This window comes from Caretta caretta, chromosome 15, assembly GCF_965140235.1.
Source record: "Caretta caretta isolate rCarCar2 chromosome 15, rCarCar1.hap1, whole genome shotgun sequence".
NCBI classification, from domain to species: Eukaryota; Metazoa; Chordata; order Testudines; family Cheloniidae; genus Caretta; species Caretta caretta.
The window spans coordinates 296038-317132 of record NC_134220.1 but is presented as its reverse complement, the minus strand read 5'-3'; the positions used below and the strand labels follow the sequence as shown (position 1 = coordinate 317132).

The 21095-nt window shown below is 58.8% G+C and overlaps 1 protein-coding gene across 1 annotated transcript; it reads left to right on the top strand.

Moving 5' to 3' along the window:
• The first annotated feature begins 4652 nt into the window (after positions 1 to 4652).
• On the top strand, positions 4653 to 11126 carry MTFP1 (mitochondrial fission process 1). Its single transcript, XM_048821777.2, has 4 exons — positions 4653 to 4967; positions 6571 to 6698; positions 8488 to 8720; positions 10454 to 11126. Exons 1-4 carry the CDS (start codon positions 4913 to 4915, stop codon positions 10527 to 10529), a joined length of 492 nt encoding a protein of 163 aa, XP_048677734.1. The 5' UTR covers positions 4653 to 4912; the 3' UTR covers positions 10530 to 11126.
• Positions 11127 to 21095: the final 9969 nt, after the last annotated feature.

The following is a 21095-nucleotide window of genomic DNA, read 5'->3' as shown; positions in this document are numbered from 1 at the left end:
CCCTCCGGGGGCGCAGATCGGGGCCTCGGCTCCCCTCCGGGGGCGCAGATCGGGGCCTCGGCTCCCCTCCGGGGGTGCACCGCGGGGCCTCGGCTCCCCTCCAGGGGTGTAGATCGGGGCCTCGGCTCCCCTCCGGGGGCGCAGATCGGGGCCTCGGCTCCGCTCTGGGGGGTGCAGATCGGGGCCTCGACTCCCCTCTGGGGGGTGCAGATCGGGGCCTCGGCTCCGCTCCGGGGGGCGCAGATCGGGGCCTCGGCTCCGCTCCGGGGGGCGCAGATCGGGGTCTCGTCTCCCCTCCGGGGGCGCAGATCAGGGCCTCGGCTCCCCTCCGGGGGTGCAGCGCAGGGCCTCGGCTCCCCTCCAGGGGTGCAGATCGGGGCCTCGGCTCCCCTCCGGGGGCGCAGATCGGGGCCTCGGCTCCGCTCCGGGGGGTGCAGATCGGGGTCTCGTCTCCCCTCCGGGGGCGCAGATCGGGGTCTCGGCTCCCCTCCGGGGGCGCAGATCGGGGCCTCGGCTCCGCCTCGGGGGTGCACCGCGGGGCTTCGGCTCCCCTCCGGGGATGCAGATCGGGGTCTCGGCTCCCCTCCGGGGGGTAAAGATCGGGGTCTCGGCTCCCCTCCGGGGGCGCAGATCGGGGTCTCGGCTCCCCTCCGGGGGCGCAGATCGGGGCCTCGGCTCCGCTCCGGGGGGTGCAGATCGGGGTCTCGTCTCCCCTCCGGGGGCGCAGATCGGGGCCTCGGCTCCCCTCCGGGGGTGCACCGCGGGGCCTCGGCTCCCCTCTGGGGGTGCAGATCGGGGTCTCGGCTCCCATCCGGGGGGTGCAGATCGGGGCCTCAGCTCCCCTCCGGGGGCGCAGATCGGGGCCTTGGCTCCCATCCGGGGGTGCAGATCGGGGCCTCGGCTCCCCTACGGGGGCGCAGATCGGGGTCTCGGCTCCGCTCCGGGGGTTGCAGATCGGGGTCTCGGCTCCCCTCCGGGGGCGCAGATCGGGGCCTCGGCTCCCCTCCGGGGGTGCACCGCGGGGCCTCGGCTCCCCTCCAGGGGTGTAGATCGGGGCCCCGGCTCCCCTCCGGGGGCGCAGATCGGGGTCTCGGCTCCCCTCCGGGGGCACAGATCGGGGCCTCGGCTCCCCTCCGGGGGTGCACCGCGGGGCCTCGGCTCCCCTCTGGGGGTGCAGATCGGGGTCTCGGCTCCCCTCCAGGGGGTGCAGATCGGGGCCTCAGCTCCCCTCCGGGGGCGCAGATCGGGGCCTTGGCTCCCATCCGGGGGTGCAGATCGGGGCCTCGGCTCCCCTACGGGGGCGCAGATCGGGGCCTCGGCTCCGCTCCGGGGGTTGCAGATCGGGGTCTCGGCTCCCCTCCGGGGGCGCAGATCGGGGCCTCGGCTCCCCTCCGGGGGTGCACCGCGGGGCCTCGGCTCCCCTCCAGGGGTGTAGATCGGGGCCCCGGCTCCCCTCCGGGGGCGCAGATCGGGGCCTCGGCTCCGCTCTGGGGGGTGCAGATCGGGGCCTCGACTCCCCTCTGGGGGGTGCAGATCGGGGCCTCGGCTCCGCTCCGGGGGGCGCAGATCGGGGCCTCGGCTCCGCTCCGGGGGGCGCAGATCGGGGTCTCGTCTCCCCTCCGGGGGCGCAGATCGGGGCCTCGGCTGCCCTCCGGGGGTGCACCGCGGGGCCTCGGCTCTCCTCCGGGGTGCAGATCGGGGCCTTGGCTCCCCTCCGGGGGCGCAGATCGGGGCCTCGGCTCCGCTCCGGGGGGTGCAGATCGGGGTCTCGTCTCCCCTCCGGGGGCGCAGATCGGGGTCTCGGCTCCCCTCCGGGGGCGCAGATCGGGGCCTCGGCTCCCCTCCGGGGGTGCACCGCGGGGCCTCGGCTCCCCTCCGGGGGCGCAGATCGGGGTCTCGGCTCCCCTCCGGGGGGTGCAGATCGGGGCCTCGGCTCCGCTCCGGGGGGTGCAGATCGGGGTCTCGGCTCCCCTCCGGGGGCGCAGATCGGGGCCTCGGCTCCCCTCCGGGGGTGCACCGCGGGGCCTTGGCTCCTCTCCAGGGATGCAGATCGGGATCTCGGCTCCCCTCCGGGGGGTAAAGATCGGGGCCTCGGCTACCCTCCGGGGGGGCAGATCGGGGTCTCGGCTCTCCTACGGGGGCGCAGATTGGGGCTCGGCTCCCCTCTGGGGGTGCACCGCGGGGCCTCGGCTCCCCTCCGGGGGGTGCAGATCGGGGCCTCGGCTCCCCTCCGGGGGTGCAGATCGGGGCCTCAGCTACCCTCCGGGTGGTGCAGATCGGGGTCTCGGCTCTCCTCCGGGGGCGCAGATTGGGGTCTCGGCTCCCCTCCGGGGGGTGCAGATTGTGGCCTCGGCTCCCCTCCGGGGGCGCAGATCGGGGTCTCGGCTCCCGTCCGGGGGTGCAGATCGGGGCCCTGGCTCCCCTCCAGGGGTTCACCGCGGGGCCTCGGCTCCCCTCCGGGGGTGCACTGCGGGGCCTCGGCTCCCCTCCGGGGGTGCACTGCGGGGCCTCGGCTCCCCTCTGGGGGTGCAGATCGGGGTCTCGGCTCCCATCCGGGGGGTGCAGATCGGGGCCTCAGCTCCCCTCCGGGGGCGCAGATCGGGGCCTTGGCTCCCATCCGGGGGTGCAGATCGGGGCCTCGGCTCCCCTACGGGGGCGCAGATCGGGGTCTCGGCTCCGCTCCGGGGGTTGCAGATCGGGGTCTCGGCTCCCCTCCGGGGGCGCAGATCGGGGCCTCGGCTCCCCTCCGGGGGTGCACCGCGGGGCCTCGGCTCCCCTCCAGGGGTGTAGATCGGGGCCCCGGCTCCCCTCCGGGGGCGCAGATCGGGGTCTCGGCTCCCCTCCGGGGGCACAGATCGGGGCCTCGGCTCCCCTGCGGGGGTGCACCGCGGGGCCTCGCCTCCCCTCTGGGGGTGCAGATCGGGGTCTCGGCTCCCCTCCAGGGGGTGCAGATCGGGGCCTCAGCTCCCCTCCGGGGGCGCAGATCGGGGCCTTGGCTCCCATCCGGGGGTGCAGATCGGGGCCTCGGCTCCCCTACGGGGGCGCAGATCGGGGCCTCGGCTCCGCTCCGGGGGTTGCAGATCGGGGTCTCGGCTCCCCTCCGGGGGCGCAGATCGGGGCCTCGGCTCCCCTCCGGGGGTGCACCGCGGGGCCTCGGCTCCCCTCCAGGGGTGTAGATCGGGGCCCCGGCTCCCCTCCGGGGGCGCAGATCGGGGCCTCGGCTCCGCTCTGGGGGGTGCAGATCGGGGCCTCGACTCCCCTCTGGGGGGTGCAGATCGGGGCCTCGGCTCCGCTCCGGGGGGCGCAGATCGGGGCCTCGGCTCCGCTCCGGGGGGCGCAGATCGGGGTCTCGTCTCCCCTCCGGGGGCGCAGATCGGGGCCTCGGCTGCCCTCCGGGGGTGCACCGCGGGGCCTCGGCTCTCCTCCAGGGGTGCAGATCGGGGCCTTGGCTCCCCTCCGGGGGCGCAGATCGGGGCCTCGGCTCCGCTCCGGGGGGTGCAGATCGGGGTCTCGTCTCCCCTCCGGGGGCGGAGATCGGGGTCTCGGCTCCCCTCCGGGGGCGCAGATCGGGGCCTCGGCTCCCCTCCGGGGGTGCACCGCGGGGCCTCGGCTCCCCTCCGGGGGCGCAGATCGGGGTCTCGGCTCCCCTCCGGGGGGTGCAGATCGGGGCCTCGGCTCCGCTCCGGGGGGTGCAGATCGGGGTCTCGGCTCCCCTCCGGGGGCGCAGATCGGGGCCTCGGCTCCCCTCCGGGGGTGCACCGCGGGGCCTTGGCTCCTCTCCAGGGATGCAGATCGGGATCTCGGCTCCCCTCCGGGGGGTAAAGATCGGGGCCTCGGCTACCCTCCGGGGGGGCAGATCGGGGTCTCGGCTCTCCTACGGGGGCGCAGATTGGGGCTCGGCTCCCCTCTGGGGGTGCACCGCGGGGCCTCGGCTCCCCTCCGGGGGGTGCAGATCGGGGCCTCGGCTCCCCTCCGGGGGTGCAGATCGGGGCCTCAGCTACCCTCCGGGTGGTGCAGATCGGGGTCTCGGCTCTCCTCCGGGGGCGCAGATTGGGGTCTCGGCTCCCCTCCGGGGGGTGCAGATTGTGGCCTCGGCTCCCCTCCGGGGGCGCAGATCGGGGTCTCGGCTCCCGTCCGGGGGTGCAGATCGGGGCCCTGGCTCCCCTCCAGGGGTTCACCGCGGGGCCTCGGCTCCCCTCCGGGGGTGCACTGCGGGGCCTCGGCTCCCCTCCGGGGGTGCACTGCGGGGCCTCGGCTCCCCTTCGGGGCGGAGATCGGGGTCTTTGCTCCCCTCCGGGGGTGCAGATCGGGGTCTGGGCTCCCGTCCGGGGGCGCAGATCGGGGCCTCGGCTCCGCTCCGGGGGGTGCAGATCGGGGTCTCGGCTCCCCTCCGGGGGTGCACCGCGGGGCCTCGGCTCCCCTCCGGGGGCGCAGATCGGGGCCTCGGCTCCGCTCTGGGGGGTGCAGATCGGGGCCTCGGCTCCCCTCTGGGGGGTGCAGATCGGGGCCTCGGCTCCGCTCCGGGGGGCGCAGATCGGGGTCTCGTCTCCCCTCCGGGGGCGCAGATCGGGGCCTCGGCTCCCCTCCGGGGGTGCACTGCGGGGCCTCGGCTCCCCTCCGGGGGCGCAGATCGGGGTCTCGTCTCCCCTCCGGGGGCGGAGATCGGGGTCTCGGCTCCCTTCCGGGCGTGCACCGCGGGGTCTTGGCTGCCCCCCCGGTTCCGTGCGTGGGCGCGGCGGGCGGCTGGAGCGATGCCCGGTCCCGCCCCGGCTGCGCAGGGCGCGGGCGGCGGACGAGCCTTGGGAAGGGCGGGCTGAGCCTGGCCCCATCGGCCCGCCCCGCCGGCCCGGCCCAAGCGGGCGGGGATTTGCTGACCCGGGGCCGGCGTGACGGGGCCAGCGGCCGCCGCGCCATGGGGCCCCCCGCCGAGACCGACCTCTACCGGGACACCTGGGTGCGCTACCTGGGTGAGTGTGAGCCCGACCCCGACCCCGACCCCGCGCCCGTGTAAGGCGTGTGCACGGCGCGGCACTAACGCCAGGCCGGTGACGTGTCCGGAGCAGGGTCTGCCGCAGTGTCAGACACGGAGCCGTGTGTGTGTGTGCGCCGCACACAGGTGGGGAAGGGGCTGTGTGTCCTCCCAGGAGAGAGGCAGCCACACTCCAGAGCTCACCCTGCAAGGGTTGGTTGTGAGCCTGATTTCTCAAGGTGTTATTGTGGTGTGTGTGTGTGTTGCTGTGTAACCACACACCGATTTACACACATCAGTGTCCTGTGTGTGTGTGTTGTGCAGCCAGACACCGATTTATGTAGATCAGTGTACAGTGTGTGTGTGTTGCTGTGTAACCACACACCGATTTACACACATCAGTGTCCTGTGTGTGTGGCTGTGCAATCCGTGCACAGCACATGCAGGCACCCGTGCGCTCCATCCCCACCCGCAATTGTTGCATTGCGGAAAAGGGGGCCATGTCCCATGCCATGCTATGAGCATTTGGCTTCTTTGAGTCCCTGGGTCAGATGTGTCCCTGTGGCCAGGCACGCTATGGGATCTTGCCAGTGATGAGCTGCCAAAAGCTGAAGAACGGGGTTCTTCACTCGCTCCGGGTCTTCGGCGGCACTGGAGGACCTGCCGAATTAAAAAGGGATTCTCAGGGGAGCCTCCCCAGCCGAGAGCTCAGGCGGGCCGGACAGGATGGCCCTGGGGGCAGAATGTGGCCCACAGGCCGGAGTTTGCCCACCCTTTAACAACCAGTGCTAAACTGGCTTCAAAATTTAACAACCGGCTCCAGCTCACCACTGGATCTTCCTGCTGGGGCTGGCTTTCTGGCTGAGACGTGGAACAGCCCCCACCTGCCGTGGGCAGCTCTCACCAAGTGATGGGCTGCTGGAGGCCGATGCAGGGAACAAAGGGCACGCTCAAGGTGACCTTCCTGCCCATCAGCCCCAGGCTAGTGAGGCCTCTGCAAGGGCTCAGTGTTTCCGCCCTCCGGAGGCGCCTGGCACAGCCTGTAGGTGTCAGAGGCACCAGGGCTAAAAATAACCCTGGAAGCACTGCTGACAGCCCAGGGCACGCTGAGAAGGCGGCTGCTCTGAAACTCTGTGTGGTGCGTCTGCGAGCGAGCCCTGGAGAGCCTCAGAGTAGTGCAGCAGAGGGCAAGCTTTGCCCACATTGCCCTGCCCCATGCCTCAGCCCTGCTGAGGAGGCACCCAGGGCCTATTCGCTCCTGGGCCGGCGCCTCCCGCAGAGTTTACATGTGCAGTTCCCAGCCTCGTGATCCCAGAGGTGACCTGATGCAGAATTGTCTGTTCAGTCTGCAGCGGGTCTGACACTCTCTGAGAGGCGTGAGCTGCCCATTGGCTGCAGGGAGCTGCCAGGCTGAAGCCTAGAGCTGATGCTTGAATGACAACACTGGGGCTGCTGATCATTGAGCTACTGCGGTGTTGTGGGTGGAGCTTGGGTAGGATCCCACCGTTTTTTTGTTTCAACTCCTCTCTGGCCTGTGCCTTAGCCTCTTCTGTAACTAAACCCTCCCCCACTGGTCCCTCTGACCTTGCCCTTTCTTAAAGGCTACGCCAATGAAATTGGAGAGTCCTTCAGAGCCATTGTGCCCATCTCGCTGGTCTGGGCGAGCTACGGGGTGGCTACCACGTATGTGACAGCCGACGCGATTGATAAGGGAAAGAAGGCAGCTGTTGTAAGTATCCTGGAGCTCTCAAACCCTTCTGTCCCTGTACCCCAGAGCTGGTTGTCTCCTGGACCCCTGGGATTGCCTGTGTGTGTGTGTGTGTGTGTCCTAAACCCCATAGAGGGGCCAGAACAAGATTCTGTCACTTAGACCCTGGTCAGGTCCTGTGCCAGCGGGGAGGGCAGGCTAGGGTGGGTCTCCCTGTCAGGCCTTTGACCTTCCATGGGGCAAGGGCTCTCCTCTCCTGCTGACAAACTGGGCAGCCTGGGGCCAAGTTCTCTCATCTGCTAACTCCACCCTCCCTCTCATTCCTGCCCAGATCCTGTCTACTAGGCCAGACCTGCTCATGCACCAAAAATCTGCTTCTGCCTCTGAGCCCCATCTTTTCACAGACAAAGTCAGTCTGGCACACCTCCACTGCACAACTCTCTGCACTGAGGCCCTGTCTTCCTCTCCCGCTCCACCGGCTATAGATGTCAGACTCCATAGATTGAAGTTCCTGGGCATGTTTTAATTCATGGTGTCAGCTCAGGACTTGTAGTGTCCTATATCTCCATTCTGTGAAATTCACCTGCCTTTTCCTTTCAGTTCTTTCTCACTCACCTCCTTGGGTCGGACAGTGGACCATAAGAATTCCCCTGCAGGAAGAGACTTGTGGTCCATCTAGTGCAGTATCCCATGTCCCTGACACTCTGGAAGAGACCCCTGAGCTCTCCAGTCCAGAGCTCTGTATCTGACATTGGCCAGCGCCAGATGTGTCGTAACTGTGCAATATGCTGGGCTGCGGGATCATTCCTGAGCCCACCATCTGCAAAAGCATTTGGGTTTAGGGCATGCCAGGAGCTGGCAGCAGATCCAGGAGCCTGAGAGGCCAGCTACAGCACCTCCAGGAGCGTGGAAGAGGATGTTCTGACCCCTGCTGCTGTGCTGGAGACGGGGGCAGAGCCTGCTAGCACTGAACCCCCATCCAATGGTAGCTAGAGAGCAAGGAGCCACGTGCTGTGGTCTGGGTGAGCGAGCCGGGGAGGCCTGGCTCCCTTTGAAGGGGCAGGTGGGATCCCCATCAGACACAGCAGTGACTTGGCAGCTTCCTTGCTGTGTGTCGGCTGTGCTGCCCCGCGGTGCCAAGCTGAGCTCTGCGGCGGTTCCTGATTGGTGGTACCACCCTGCACGCACCAGGGCAGCACCTTCCCTGCTCAGGTGAGCTAATGCACCCACCCAGATGCGTACAGACACACCCAGCCCTTCACCCCTGTGCATGCATGGATCTGTACAGCCCCAGCCTGCACACGCACGCATATGGACGTGCACACCCACAAATCCACAGAGACCTGTACACCCCCTGCCTGCACACACACCTGTACACGTGTGCGCTCACACACACACACAGAGACCTGTACACCCCCTGCCTGCACACACACCTGTACACGTGTGCGCTCACACACACACACACAGACCTCTGTACACCCCCTGCCTGCACACACACCTGTACACGTGTGCGCTCACACACACACAGAGACCTGTACACCCCCTGCCTGCACACTCTCCTGTATGCATGTGTGCTCACACACACAGAGCGCCCATAACAAACGATTTTCTCTGCTTGCCTTCTGCTGTGGTCCATTCCTCTCTGCATCATTTCCCCCAACCCATACTGGACCCTGTGTGTAACCCACCTCTTCCACATCACTGATACATTCCTCTCTGTACATGCCCCCCCATCCACACCCTGCTGTTCTGCCCCTCTCCTCCAGTACAGTGTCCCTGCTCTCCATGCTCTCTTTGCTGCACCCATCAGGCACATGAATACGACGCGGGGAAGACGACGCGGGTGGCCGTGGCTGTGGTGGATACGTTTGTGTGGCAGGCGCTGGCCTCCGTAGCCATCCCCGGCTTCACCATTAACCGCATCTGTGCTGCCTCCCTCTACCTCCTGGGCACCATGACCCACTGGCCCCTCCCCATCCGGAAGTGGATGACCACAGCCATTGGCCTCTCAGCCATTCCCATCATCATCAAGCCCATTGACAGGTAAGGGCTGGCCTGGCTTCCCTGGCATGCCAAGGTTTAACACTGCGGAGGCAGGATCATGGCTAAGCACCTGGGGCTCAGGACTCTGGGCAAGAGTCCAGAGGCTTGTGATGCCCTGGGGGGGGAAGATGATGGTGGAGGGGGTAGTGTACACTACTTACATAGAGAGGCATGGTGTTAAAGCAGAGGACTAGGAGTCAAGACTCCTCCCTCCGCTATTGACTCATGGTATGGCCTTGGGCAAGTCATGGGGCTGCTCTGTGCCTTGTTTTCCCTGCCTCTATCAGCGGTAGCTACAGTGCTTGGCATTAAAAATGCAGCATTTGCCAGTAGTGCTCTGCCTGAGGGATACCAGTGACCCTTGTAAGCCCCTGCACCCTGACCCCGCTGCCTGGCAGGAGCACTGTGGAGGGAGGAGCCCCCGTGCTCCAACTCCATTTCCCCAGCTGGAGTGCCGGGGGAACTGCAGGTGGAAGGGGTGGAGAAAGGCCCCACTTGCTCTGGCCCAGTGCCCCACAAACCCCTAATCTGAGTGGAGCAATGCCTGAGTGTCTTTGGATCGAGGCCGTAGGCACCCAACTCCTGCTGAAAGTCCCCTCATGCCCCAGGCCCTCTGGCAAGCACAGCCTGTGTGTTCATTGTCAAGCAGCTCAGAGGGAGCTAGCACTGGGGAATTTGTGCAAGTACCCTGGTTGCACCATTGCCCTGCACCAGGATGGTGTCACCCTCTCCTGGCACAGCTGCCGTTAAACACCTGGCCGAGCACAGCGCTAGCTCACAGCTAAACCCTGTCCATTGCTTCAAGGGGTCTCGACCACAGGAAGACTGCAGGGGCCCATGGCAAATACCAGCCTGGGGCTGATGACAAGACTCCATGCTCACTAGGAAATGCCGACACTAAAAAATGACCCATAAGCCACCAAGCAAAGGCCAGTGTAGGCCTGGGAAGCTGAAGTGGATTGGCTCACATGGGGCCTTAGTCCTCACTGGTGCCTGGCAGTAGGGGGTGGTGCATGAAGCTTGTCCGGCCATCCCACATGGTGCTGCTCTTTGCTTTCACCCGTCACCCGCTCTGTATTACCAACATGGGCATCCACACATCATGAGTCAGCCCCTGCCCCAAGCATGGCTTTTTTTTAAAGACGCCACCCAAAGCCATGTTGGTTTTGGTTGGCTGCTAGTGGCCTAGCTGTTCAGGGTCACAGCTCCAAGCTTTTCCTCACCCCCTCTGGGGAATAGAACCTTAGTTTCCATTTTAAAAAGTGAGGTTCTCCTGCTCAGATAACTCGAAGAGCTGCGAGCACTAGCTGCACTTGTGTGTGCTAAGCATCCCCCTGTACCAAGAACCTAGAGGGCTATAAAAATAGCTGGAATTTAAGAGCAGCCCTCTGGCTGCCTCTAATAGGGGCTGCCATGTGCAAGAAGAAACGGGCAGCTGGTATCAAAGAGCAGGTGGCTGGGCAGCACATCCATCAAGGGACTGAACAGCTAGGAGGAGAAAGAAAATCAAAGGAGACCTTATGGTTAACCCTTTCACTAAGGGCCCCACACTGATCACGTTAGAGATGGATACAAATGCTTACCAAGTAACTCCTAGCTGTGAGCTAGTGCTCTGGGGCTGTTTGCTAGGAGAGGGGGCCCAGCTGACGGAATGAAGGGATATGCAAGGGGCACAATGGGATAGGAGCATGAAAACACCTGTTTGAAGTAACTTCAGCCTCCCCTCTCTGCAGGTCTGTGGATTTCCTGATGGACTCCAGCCTTCGCAAACTCTATGGTGCAAAAGAGAAACATCCCTCTTCTTCCTGAGGCAACCCCCCTGCCCCCATGGCTGAAGTGGGGCAGCGGGGAGAACTCTCACCCATCCAGCTCCACACCTCACAACTGACTCCACTGTATTTGAGTAATTTTCTGCTGTTAAGCCAACTTACTGTGACATCAGGGCAGGAGAACAAGAGGGCTGGGCAGTCCTGCCCCATGCATCTCTGTTTCAGAGGCATTAGCACCAGGCCTGAATGGCCAGGAGCTGGTTGTCCTACCCAAATGCTGGCAGCCTAGCTGCTTTGGCAGAATGGGATTTCAGGGTTGTTTTTGGTCCTTTGTGGCCTGATTCAGGGAGTATTGGGGGAGGAGAAGAGGAAAAGCGGAATTGCTACCAATACCCCCGTGGTATTAATACAGGCTAGGGCTGGTAGAGGCTCTATCTAAGTTACAAAGCCGTGGGACAGGTTAGGTTTGGCCTATCGAGAGATCTGCATTTACTGTGAAAAACCCTGTTCTGGGGGTTAATTGTACTAACTCACATTCATCTAACTGGCTCCAGTTCCTGCTGTTTGACTAGTCAGGTTCCCACTGTAAAACAACTCTGCAATTCCTTCTCCTCCGAATAAACCACTTTAACCTGAATTCACTCCAGTTCCATGGGATATTGAACTCGCTGGTTAAGGCTCCCTCTGCTTTAGTGCAGGGACACTCTTAATAGCTAGGATATGCTGGCATGGAGAGACCTGAGGAGGTTTGTCTCTCCCTTCCTCTAAGAAGCAGAGACAATGCAACAGACAGACACCAGGAAACTCAGGGTTTGGGTGGTGACCCCTGTAGTCCCCTCGCCTGCAGCACGAGTCTCAGAGCATTGACCCGACCTGTAGCACAGCTCTGGTTGACCGTTCAGCCTGTTTTCAGAGACTTAACCGCTAGCCTTGAGATGATTCCCCCCCTCACTCCAGCTCTATTTTCTGAGTCCTTTGCTACTGACAATTTCCCCTAGTTCATTGTTACAGGTCAGCTGAAGGCAGAGATAAGTGCATGTGCCCTTCACACCTATGCCATCACCACAGGCCATGGCTACTTGCACCTGTTATTTCTGAGCTTCACACCGTTCTGACTTCTGCATCCTCCCACCACCCTCATTTGTCAGCTGCCACTCACACTGGCCAGCCAGTTCCTGAGCTTTAGGCAGCCAGAAAGGCATCAGCCACAGGTTGGGTTTTTGTTCATTTTTCTTATGTGATCAAGTATCTATTCTGCTATTGCACTCAGGCTCCCCTAGTTGGGGGGTGGATAGGAACTGCTGCATTGCAAAGTGGGACTCTTCCATCTGCCATGGCTGCTTACTAATAGGAATGCTTGGAGCTAGGAGTTGCCACAAAGTCTTAACCTATGGGTCTCTAGACCAAGCAGCTGCATAACATCACCCCCCCCCCCCAGAGTATCTGGACCTGTTGGTGGAGAAAACTAGGAAACCCAAGGCTCATTCCAGCAAGGAAGATCCAGATTCTCATGGAGGGCAGAGTCAGTGTCTCATCTCCCCCTGCCCCTCCTCCCCCCCCCCCCTTGGGGGCTTGGAGACCTCAGCAGAGGGAAGACAGACAAGAGATGAACATTAGAGAAAGAGCATTTATTGTAGCTTGAAGGGCTGGTTATTCCTTCTCTGATGCATCTGTATTCAAGTTGTAGTCTATGCTGGATTCTCTCTGATCCTTCTGTATCTCTTCAGCAGGAACAAGGGCACTCACCACAGTCTGCAGCTCTGTATGGTAGGGGTACTCCTTCCTCTTCCTCAGCAGCCTTTGCCCTTTGCTGCTCTGGTATGACCGGAACAAGGCCAGAGCCAGAGCTAAGAGGCCTCCTACAAAGAGGGCTCCCACTAGACAGCTACCCACAAAAGCAACACCCACCAGCAGAAGCTTCTTCAGGGTGCGGCATCGTTCTAGGGGACAGAGACATTTAGGGGTTGAGTCCAGACCAAGTGGACCAAAGAAAAATGTAGCCCTAGGAGAAGCCAGTCTCTTATGAGCCCTGCATTTGTGTATCGGCTCCCAGTGCCTAGCCATTCATTAGATGCCACCTACAGAGAAATGCCCAGAACTGCTGTTACAAGCTGTGCCAGCTGGGAGCTACAAAACCAAGTACTGCCTTCTTACTCAGAGATGAGTGCCAGAGCTTTTACCATTAGTCTTAACCATTTCCAGGTGTTGTAGGGGTGGAAGGACCCTGAGTCTAAGTTATTCATTCCCACTTCCCTCCCAGTACAATGAGTTTGTCAGGTCTCATTCACACCTACCTTCATACCACGGAGCCTCTTCCTTGCACACGGTCAAGGGGCCAGCTACCTTTCTGTGGAGCATCCCTTCACCTACAAACTCTGTAGGAAAAACAGGTCTTTGGACAACCCAGTCTGAGTATGGGTAGTCACTTTACTACAGAGGCAGGTGAGCACAGCCATGGAGATCTATGGGATGGCTACAGCCACCTTCATTCCACAAGGAGATGGAGGCTACAGGTCCAAGCTAGTCAGCACAGGCTGCATCACCATATTGAGGGGCTTTTGGTTAATCGAGTAGGAGTTACTTGTGTGAGAGAGTTCAATACCCAGCTCAGGTGCCTTAGCTTGATTTGATTTGGCAAGGTGGCTTGATACCATGCAGCCCCCACCATTCTTGTGCTGCATATGATGGAGTGGAGGCTGCCCACAGTCTGATGTTAGATGGGGTCTGTGTGTTTGTGTCCCCATCAGAGCAGGGAGATGGTTGTGACCGGCTCCTGTAGGATAGCTAGACTTTCCCCCTCCTCATGAGGAATTGAGGCTCACAGAAGAGGGCCAGTCAAGATCACATTTCCTCAACATTGCCCCATTCTTGTTGGCTGCATTATTGCCCTCAAAACCACACAAGTCCAGTGGAGAGCCCAATGCTAACTGGCCACAGCAGAGTGGATGATACCAGGAACCCAGAAGCCCTCCCACTCTGGACAGATGAAACACCCTCTTATGGCATTGCTGCCAGGTCCTGCCTGCAGTCTGCTGAGACAGCCCCAGCAGAGAACATCTGTTTCTCTGCAGCAAAGTCAGAGTGACCATTCTGTTTGGGGAGCACTCACCAATTGGCTATACAATCTGGCTGCACAGTATCAAGCATGCAGAGAAGAAAAGGGACACAGGGTCCTGGTACCTCTTAGTTCTCCTGGAGGAGTGGGGTCAGCAGGGCAGTGGCTGTCACAGCAGCTACACTTTAAGTTCTGGGAAGGATCCTCGAGGTTCTGCCAGCTGGAGATAGTGAGAGGAAGGAATCACTGGGCAGCAGTCCCTGCACAGCACATCTGGGATCAGGAGTGGTCCCACAGGGAGGGTACCCCCTATAGCCCCACAAGCAGGTACTTTGAGGACAGGCCAGCCCCACACCATTATAGCCTTGGCTTCTCTGCAGAGGCTGCCAGTTGGTGACAGCTGTGATGGCCATTTCCATGTGGCAGCTTGCCCACTAGAACTGAATGGAAACCCACTGCTTCACATAGGCTACTCAATCAAATGGTCACTACTGATCAGAGCTGGATTCAAGCCAGCTTCCTGGGCATACCCTCCCAGCAGGGTGTTATGTTGGCAGGGGGCCACATTTAATCCAGGTGGCCACATTTAATCCAGGTGGCCAGATTCAAGCCATTGGTGGCTCAAATTTAGTCATATGTCCTCCTCCACAAGCATAGCCCAGAGAGCCTTCTCCAGGCACTGTTTGACAGATGCTCTGGAGTAGTGTCTTGTTTGTGCTCAGATGTGAAAAAGCACTTCCCCAGATGCAACTGTTGCAACAGCCCTGCCAGCTGCTTCTTATATGGGAGAGCCCCACTAGTCAGTGTTAATGGGCATTTTGGTCACAGCCCCCAGAAATGCACTGAGAATGGCCGAGCAGACCTGAAGGAGGTACTGTTGTAATAGCAGGACTTCTTCCCCAGGCTTGTGAGGCTCTCCTGACCCCATGCAGTCAGCAGGCAGTGAATGTAGATCTGAAAGAGACAACTTGTGCTCAGAGCAAACCCTAAGCTCCCACCCCAGATTCATACCCCAGGTGCTGCTGGTCAGTCTACATGTAGGCCAGGAGAGGGATTGAGCTCAAGGTCATGGTCAGAGCAGCCAGGGGAAACCCTTGGGCCAAGCCTCATCTTGGATGAAGCTTGCACTGACTGACAATTTCATTTGATGTTCTAAGTTTGGAGGGAGCCTGGCAGGTGTCCAGAAGCAGATAGGATGGTGGGCTTGCCCACTGTCATGCAACTGCCATACATGCAGCCTTCCCACTCCAGGCAGGCCCAGAGCCACTGGGGAACAGAGGTGAAGCTAGTGCACAAATGAGGGCCTGGGAAGAGTTGGCTGTCTGGAGAGGCAGTGCACAGGGACCCCACAGCTGAATGATCCTGAGGGCTGAGCCAAGCACAAGCCTCTCTTCTGAACCATTTGCTGTATATGCTTGTGTTGAGATGGGGCAAGGGGCAGCCAGCTCAGCCAGTCTGGCTACTGCACACGTTCCAGGACAGACATCTCCCTGAAAGCCCCAGCTACATCGTTGGAGATGCAAGCTGGTGTCCCGCAAGGGGTGCTCATGGGCGTCTTAGCCTGGGCAATAGGGCAGGACATAGTGCTGCCTTCCTAGATCAGTCTTCCATGGCAAGGATAACCCCCTGGTTCCAGCCAGGTAGATTCAGGGGCAGTTAAAGCACCCAGCTAACAGAGAGGAGACTTTGGGATCCTTGTAGGAGGATCTGGATTCCAGTTAAGGTGGCTTTCACCAAGCAGTTCCTGCTTTTCTGGCTTAGCCGGGAGGGGCAGGCAGAGTCTCTCATAGGGCACTGTCTGTTCAGAATTAGGATTCTGAAGCAGGACAGGCAATTGCTGCCGAGTGCCTTGGCTAGGCTGCAAAGTACAGTCAGCTCCACTCAGTCGCTGCAGGGAGCTTGTTAAAGGCTCCCAAGTCTGCTTCTTAGTTGGCAGCATCTGAGGAGGCAGATGCCCTCCTCTATCAGCCCTGGCTGAGCCCAGCTGCCCCTTTCAGCCACTAGCAGAACAATGCCTGAGGGCACAGCCAGTCACACTCCCCACCCATAGTGGGGCCTCACCTTTTCCTCTGGTTCGCCAGCCAGCATGAAAGCCTGGATGGCAAACTGCAAGGCAGAATCCTCCGGCCGACGCCAGATTGCAATGTCTCCAGACTCCCCCCCATGCAGACACCTGGGGGAGACAAGAGAGCCAGCCAGGGATGCCTTGAGCCCAGGGTCACAGCCTCCAGAAGGGGGAAGGGATCAGAGGAAGTGCCCTCCCCAGCAGTGATGTGCAGACTGAGTAAGGGTTGTCATGTTACTGACCAGGCTGCCGTTCTTCCCATTGACTTGTCCTAGGCTCCCCAATACCAAGGTGGTGGGCACAGCCCAGGAAGAGACTCCCTCAAGTGTATGCATTGGAGTTACATGTTCCCCTGCTAGAGCAAGGGATCCACACACCCCTACATCTGGGAGAGTAAACAGGGATGACTGAGGGTTTAATATAGGAACCAGCTGAGGGTCAAAGAGCACCTGCTCCCCCTCCCTGCTGTATTTTTGCTCCAGGGAAGTGCTGAAATCCAGCCTAGGGTGACCAGATATCAGGACTGTCCCTATAAAATTGGGACAGTCCTGATTTTTGGGTCTCTTATATAGGTTATTACCCTCAACCCGATTTCACATTTGTTGTTGGGTCACCCTAATCCAGACAGCAGGATAGATTGCATGTCCATGTGTTGGGAGTGAGACCCCACAGCTGAGGGCATGCAGAACAAGCCCAAGCACCTCCTCAGTCTCTGATCTCCCCACCCTTTGCCCCCACTGACCCATGGTTGTTCACAATCACATAGATCCTCCTGGAATGGTTCAGGTGCTTTGCACGGGTCCCATAGCACTCATCCACATAGATCCTTGGGGAGACACCTGCACTGGATTCCACTCTGGCCTCAACATGGATGGGAGAGCCAGGGTTGTATGTTGGGGGCTCTGCCATCACACTGAAGTCCTCTGGGGGGGAGGGGAGGAGAGGAGAGGATAGGTTACATGTACCAATGCCTTGTACTATCCCAAATACATCTGGAGCACCTCTGAAGAGGTGCTGTTGTCTCATCCACCCAGTGACAGAGGGAGTGCCCCAAGGGCAAAGTACACCTTCTTGCCAGCATCCAGGGAGGTCATGGGATGGAGAAAGTCTGTATCAGGTCCTTGCACCCAGGAACAGCAAGCCATAGCTGTAACTAGGACGGTCTCTGCTCTCCAGAAGGGTCAAACCAGCAACTGCTCTTTCCTGGTTTCCTCAGCCCAGAAAAGGAGCAAGTGGTCAAGGGGCTGGATGAAGGCCACCTAGCCCTTGAGCTCAGTTTCCAATCCAGTTCAGATTGATTGAAACTAAGAGCTATTGCTTCCCCGGAGCCTATGGCTGGAGTCTGAGGTGTCAGAAGTTCAACTCCATGGTAAATGTTAAGATTGAGACCTACTCAGACTTGTGTTCTGGTGACAGTGGTCACCCCCAATAAGCCACCAGCTAGTCCCCAGGAAGTATTATGGGACAATAGAGGAGTAGAGAACAAGCTACCCACTCACACGGTGGAGCATACAAACAGCTCAGGGTACAGGGAAGGTACTGAATATCCCAGCTAGACAGAGGCAGGGCTAGAGGCTATTCTAATCCAGGAATTCTGTTGTTGTAACTACACAAGACTCCCATTTATGAAGCCCTCTGCTGAAGGGAGCCCCATATGCTGGCCCTTATACCTGCCACCCCAGGTATTTAATCCCAGTCATTAGGTTCATTCAGCTAGGTGCTGGAGCCAGTGTGCATTGGACCAGCAGAGGTTCAGCACTATAGAGCTGATCCACCCTTGGACCAGGGCAGAGGATGGCAGCTCCCCATGCTCAAGGTGAAAAAAAGTGGTGCTAAACCACACTTACAACATCTCTCGCAGGAAGTGCCTTTGGTTTCTCAGTGCGCAAAGCCCTGCACGTGGGGCAGTCCAGGAAAGAATGGTGGGGGGGGGCGGGGCGGGGAGAGAATACATCAATGGTCACCACTGATGAGATGAGCCCAAGATGCCTGTAGGTGGTCACATCCAGGAGCACGTTAACCAGATATCCATGGACAGATTGTTACCCTAGAGACAGCTGGCTTAAACTCATACTGACACCTAGGCAGCAGGGCGAGTGTTTACCAGGGTTGGTTTTGTACATGGGGTGGGGGGGGGACAAACAGCACAGAACAGAACATTAAGGCAGAATGCTGCATCTCTTACACATGAGAACTTCACCAAGATCTGTAGGAAGGTCTCACCATTCAGGATCCTTAGGGTGAAGTTCATCTTCGCAGACTTTATGGAGTGGCCACCTTGCAGGACCTGGACATGAGCCGGTGTCCTAGCTGAGAGATGGCCAGCCACTGGGGTACCAGAGGGGGCTGAAGCAGCGGGCACCACCGTGGACACTGTATTGTAAGAGTAATCACCCCAGAAGGGGGACACTAGATCTTTGGCAGCTATGAGAGAAGAATTGAGAAACTAGACTTGAATCTACATTGAACAGCATCTGTAGGAACATAGAAAGTGTCAGACTGGATCAGACCAGCAGTCCTATCCCCAACAGTGTCCAACTGGAGAGACTTTAGAGGAATGTGTCAATAGGCTGCCCGGGGGGGGGAACCCTATAATTAAACACTCACCCCCATTGCAAAGTTTGGTTTATGCCAGGATTTATTTAAACCTCAACATGGAAATGTTCTTGCTACCCACAGAGCATCTTAGTCTGGCAGAGTTCTTGACCTTGATGCATTTCAGTGGCATTGAGTTCCACAGACTTAGGTAAGTCTTGTCAGTTTTAAATTTGCTTCATTCCAATCTCACTGGTGTTTGTTCTAGGAATGCAAGAATGGGTGAGTAGGAGCATCTTGTCTACTTTCTATCCCATTCTTTAGACTGGAGACCTTCATCAGGCCCTCTGATTCATTGATTTACCATGCAGGCACCTCTCAGCCCTCCTCCTGCAGCATTCACCAGCCTAACTATGGCCACAGAACTGGCGAAGTGGGAGCTCCACCACCACAGAGGGACCTACTAAAATAGGTTCAGCAGAAAACCTATGGAGGGACCAACCTGAGACCTGCAGCACTGTAAGAGAGGGACCATTAAACATACATGGGTTTCTAGGTAGCTGGCCTTTCCTCCCATGAAGAGGTTAGGACCTGCCTTTGGGTCATTCTGGAAGGAGGGGTTGGATAGTAATTAAGAGGACTAGTGAGCAGCTCCCAGAAGGAAGGGGCCAAGAGCACCAAGCGGCTCATCCTTCAGGAAGTCATCCATAGGATGGAGTGAAGGAAATATGGCCCTACAAACATGTAACCAACTTCTGCACTGAGGGGACTGCCTGGCTAAGTTGCAACCTTCAGGTCAGCGGTATTTTGCCAAGTAGCAGCCCACCAAGCCACAGGCAAGCCCTGCCTAACCTAATGAGGGGATGGCAGTGATGCAGGGTTCAGAGCAGGGCAAGGAATAGAGAATGAGCTCCACAGAGTTTCAAGGATGCTGCTGCATATCTGCTGAGGGCCTAACCCAAGATGGAAGTAGCTAGTGTCATGGGCTTTTGCAGCTCTTGGGCTTTTGCAGGGCTTGACCTGCCTGACCCAGGAGGCCAAGGGTTTCTCACCATTCAGGACTTTATGGAAGAAGCTCATCTTTGCAGACTGTGCAGTTGTGGCGTCTTGCCGATTGTGACCTGTGGCAATAGCTGCTGCAGTTGGATGCAAGGAGCCATTCCACTGGGTGGGAACTAGCTCCGGGACAACTAGAGAAGGAAACCTTTGATTATTGACAACTCAGCCTGGGTTAGCCGCGACGCTTAGAGTCTTACATCTCCACTCACAGTGCACAAGCCAGGCACCCAGCTAGCCTTCAGTCTCCTCAGCATGGAGCAAGATGGTAAATGAAGCCCTTAAGAGTACCGATTCCAAGGATACAAGGAATCACAACAAAGCAGGGAATTTGTTCATTTAAATCCAAAGTTATCACATGGTAGGGGGTTAGTTACAGAAAAACCCAGCCATGCTGAGGAAGCAGGACCCAGCAAGGAGGACAGACCCCAAGAGAAGCTCATACAGGTTGAGAACTTCTTTCAGAGCAGGGAACATCCAGGCAGAGAGGGATTGTCCAGACTGGGGTGCAGGCAGTTATATAGCGAGTGAAGTATTACCACTCCCCAGCCCAGGGCTTAGAAGGGGGGCAGAGGCAGATCTCTCCCCTCTTGTGGCCTACATAGGAAGTCAGTGGATGCTCCAGCTCCTAGGGGTCAGGTGTCCACATCCCTAGCTGGCACCATTGTTATCAGTCACAGCAGGAACTGAAGGAAACATGGAGTGGGTAAAGTCCAAAGTTGCCAATGCTGGATTCATAAGAGACTCTCATAGCATTTGGTGGTTTTCTTAACGCCCCAGCTCCTGTAATCATGCGAGTGTGGGGAGTCTCAGCTTTCATATAATAGTGAGTTTCTAACCTTATGGTATAGAAGAGCTTGAAAGTGACTTGAGTGCACCCTAAAGGCTCAGAAACCAGAAGTAAATAGAGCTTTATTAAGACACACATGGCATTCTCTATAAATATGATCTCATGATTTGAAAGCTTGGGGTTGGTAATACCAAGAATCTGATTCTCTCTCCCCCCTCCCCAGCCCTCAAATCCTTACACAGGGCCTGGGAAATGGGGATGTGAGCTAGAGGTAGCAGATGAGGGAATCTGAGCTAGAGACCATTTTAGCCTCCAGGGCTGAGATGCACCTTTCTCCTGCATTAAACCCCAGCATGGCATTTCAATCTACAGCTTGCTCCCTAGACACTAAACAAGTCCATTTTCCTTGGGCACAGAGTTTTCATTAGCCCAGTGATCAGATAGCAATTTAGTCTAGTGCCAGGGGACACCACAACAGTTCCTAGCCTGCTCAAGGGTAATAAAAGCCCTAACTTTTTGCTGTCCACTCCTCCCTCAACACCCAGTTACAAAAAGCCCTCATAGATCAGCTGTAAAAAGAAAAGGAGTACTTGTGGCACCTTAGAGACTAACCAATTTATTTGAGCATGAGCTTTCATGAGCTACAGCTCACTTCATCGGATGTATACCGTGGAAACTGCAGTAGACATTATATACAGACAGAGACCATGAAACAATACCTCCTCCCACCCCACTGTCCTGCTGGTAATAGCTTATCTAAAGTGATCATCAAGTTGGGCCATTTCCTGCACAAATCCAGGTTCTCTCACCCCCTCCAAAAGCCACACACACACTAACTCAGTCTCCTGCTGGTAATAGCTTATCCAAAGTGACCACTCTCCCTACAATGTGCATGGTAATCAAGGTGGGCCATTTCCAGCATAAATCCAGGTTCTCTCACCCCCCCACCCTCATACACACACAAGTCAGCTGTGACTCCTTTAGGCAGATACCTGTGTCTTTCTGCTTCTCTTCACTGCATGAGGCACGGGTGCCACCACAGGGGAATGGTAGAAAATCAAGTGGAAGCGAGTCAAGATTGAATGTCTAAGAAGTTATGCTATAG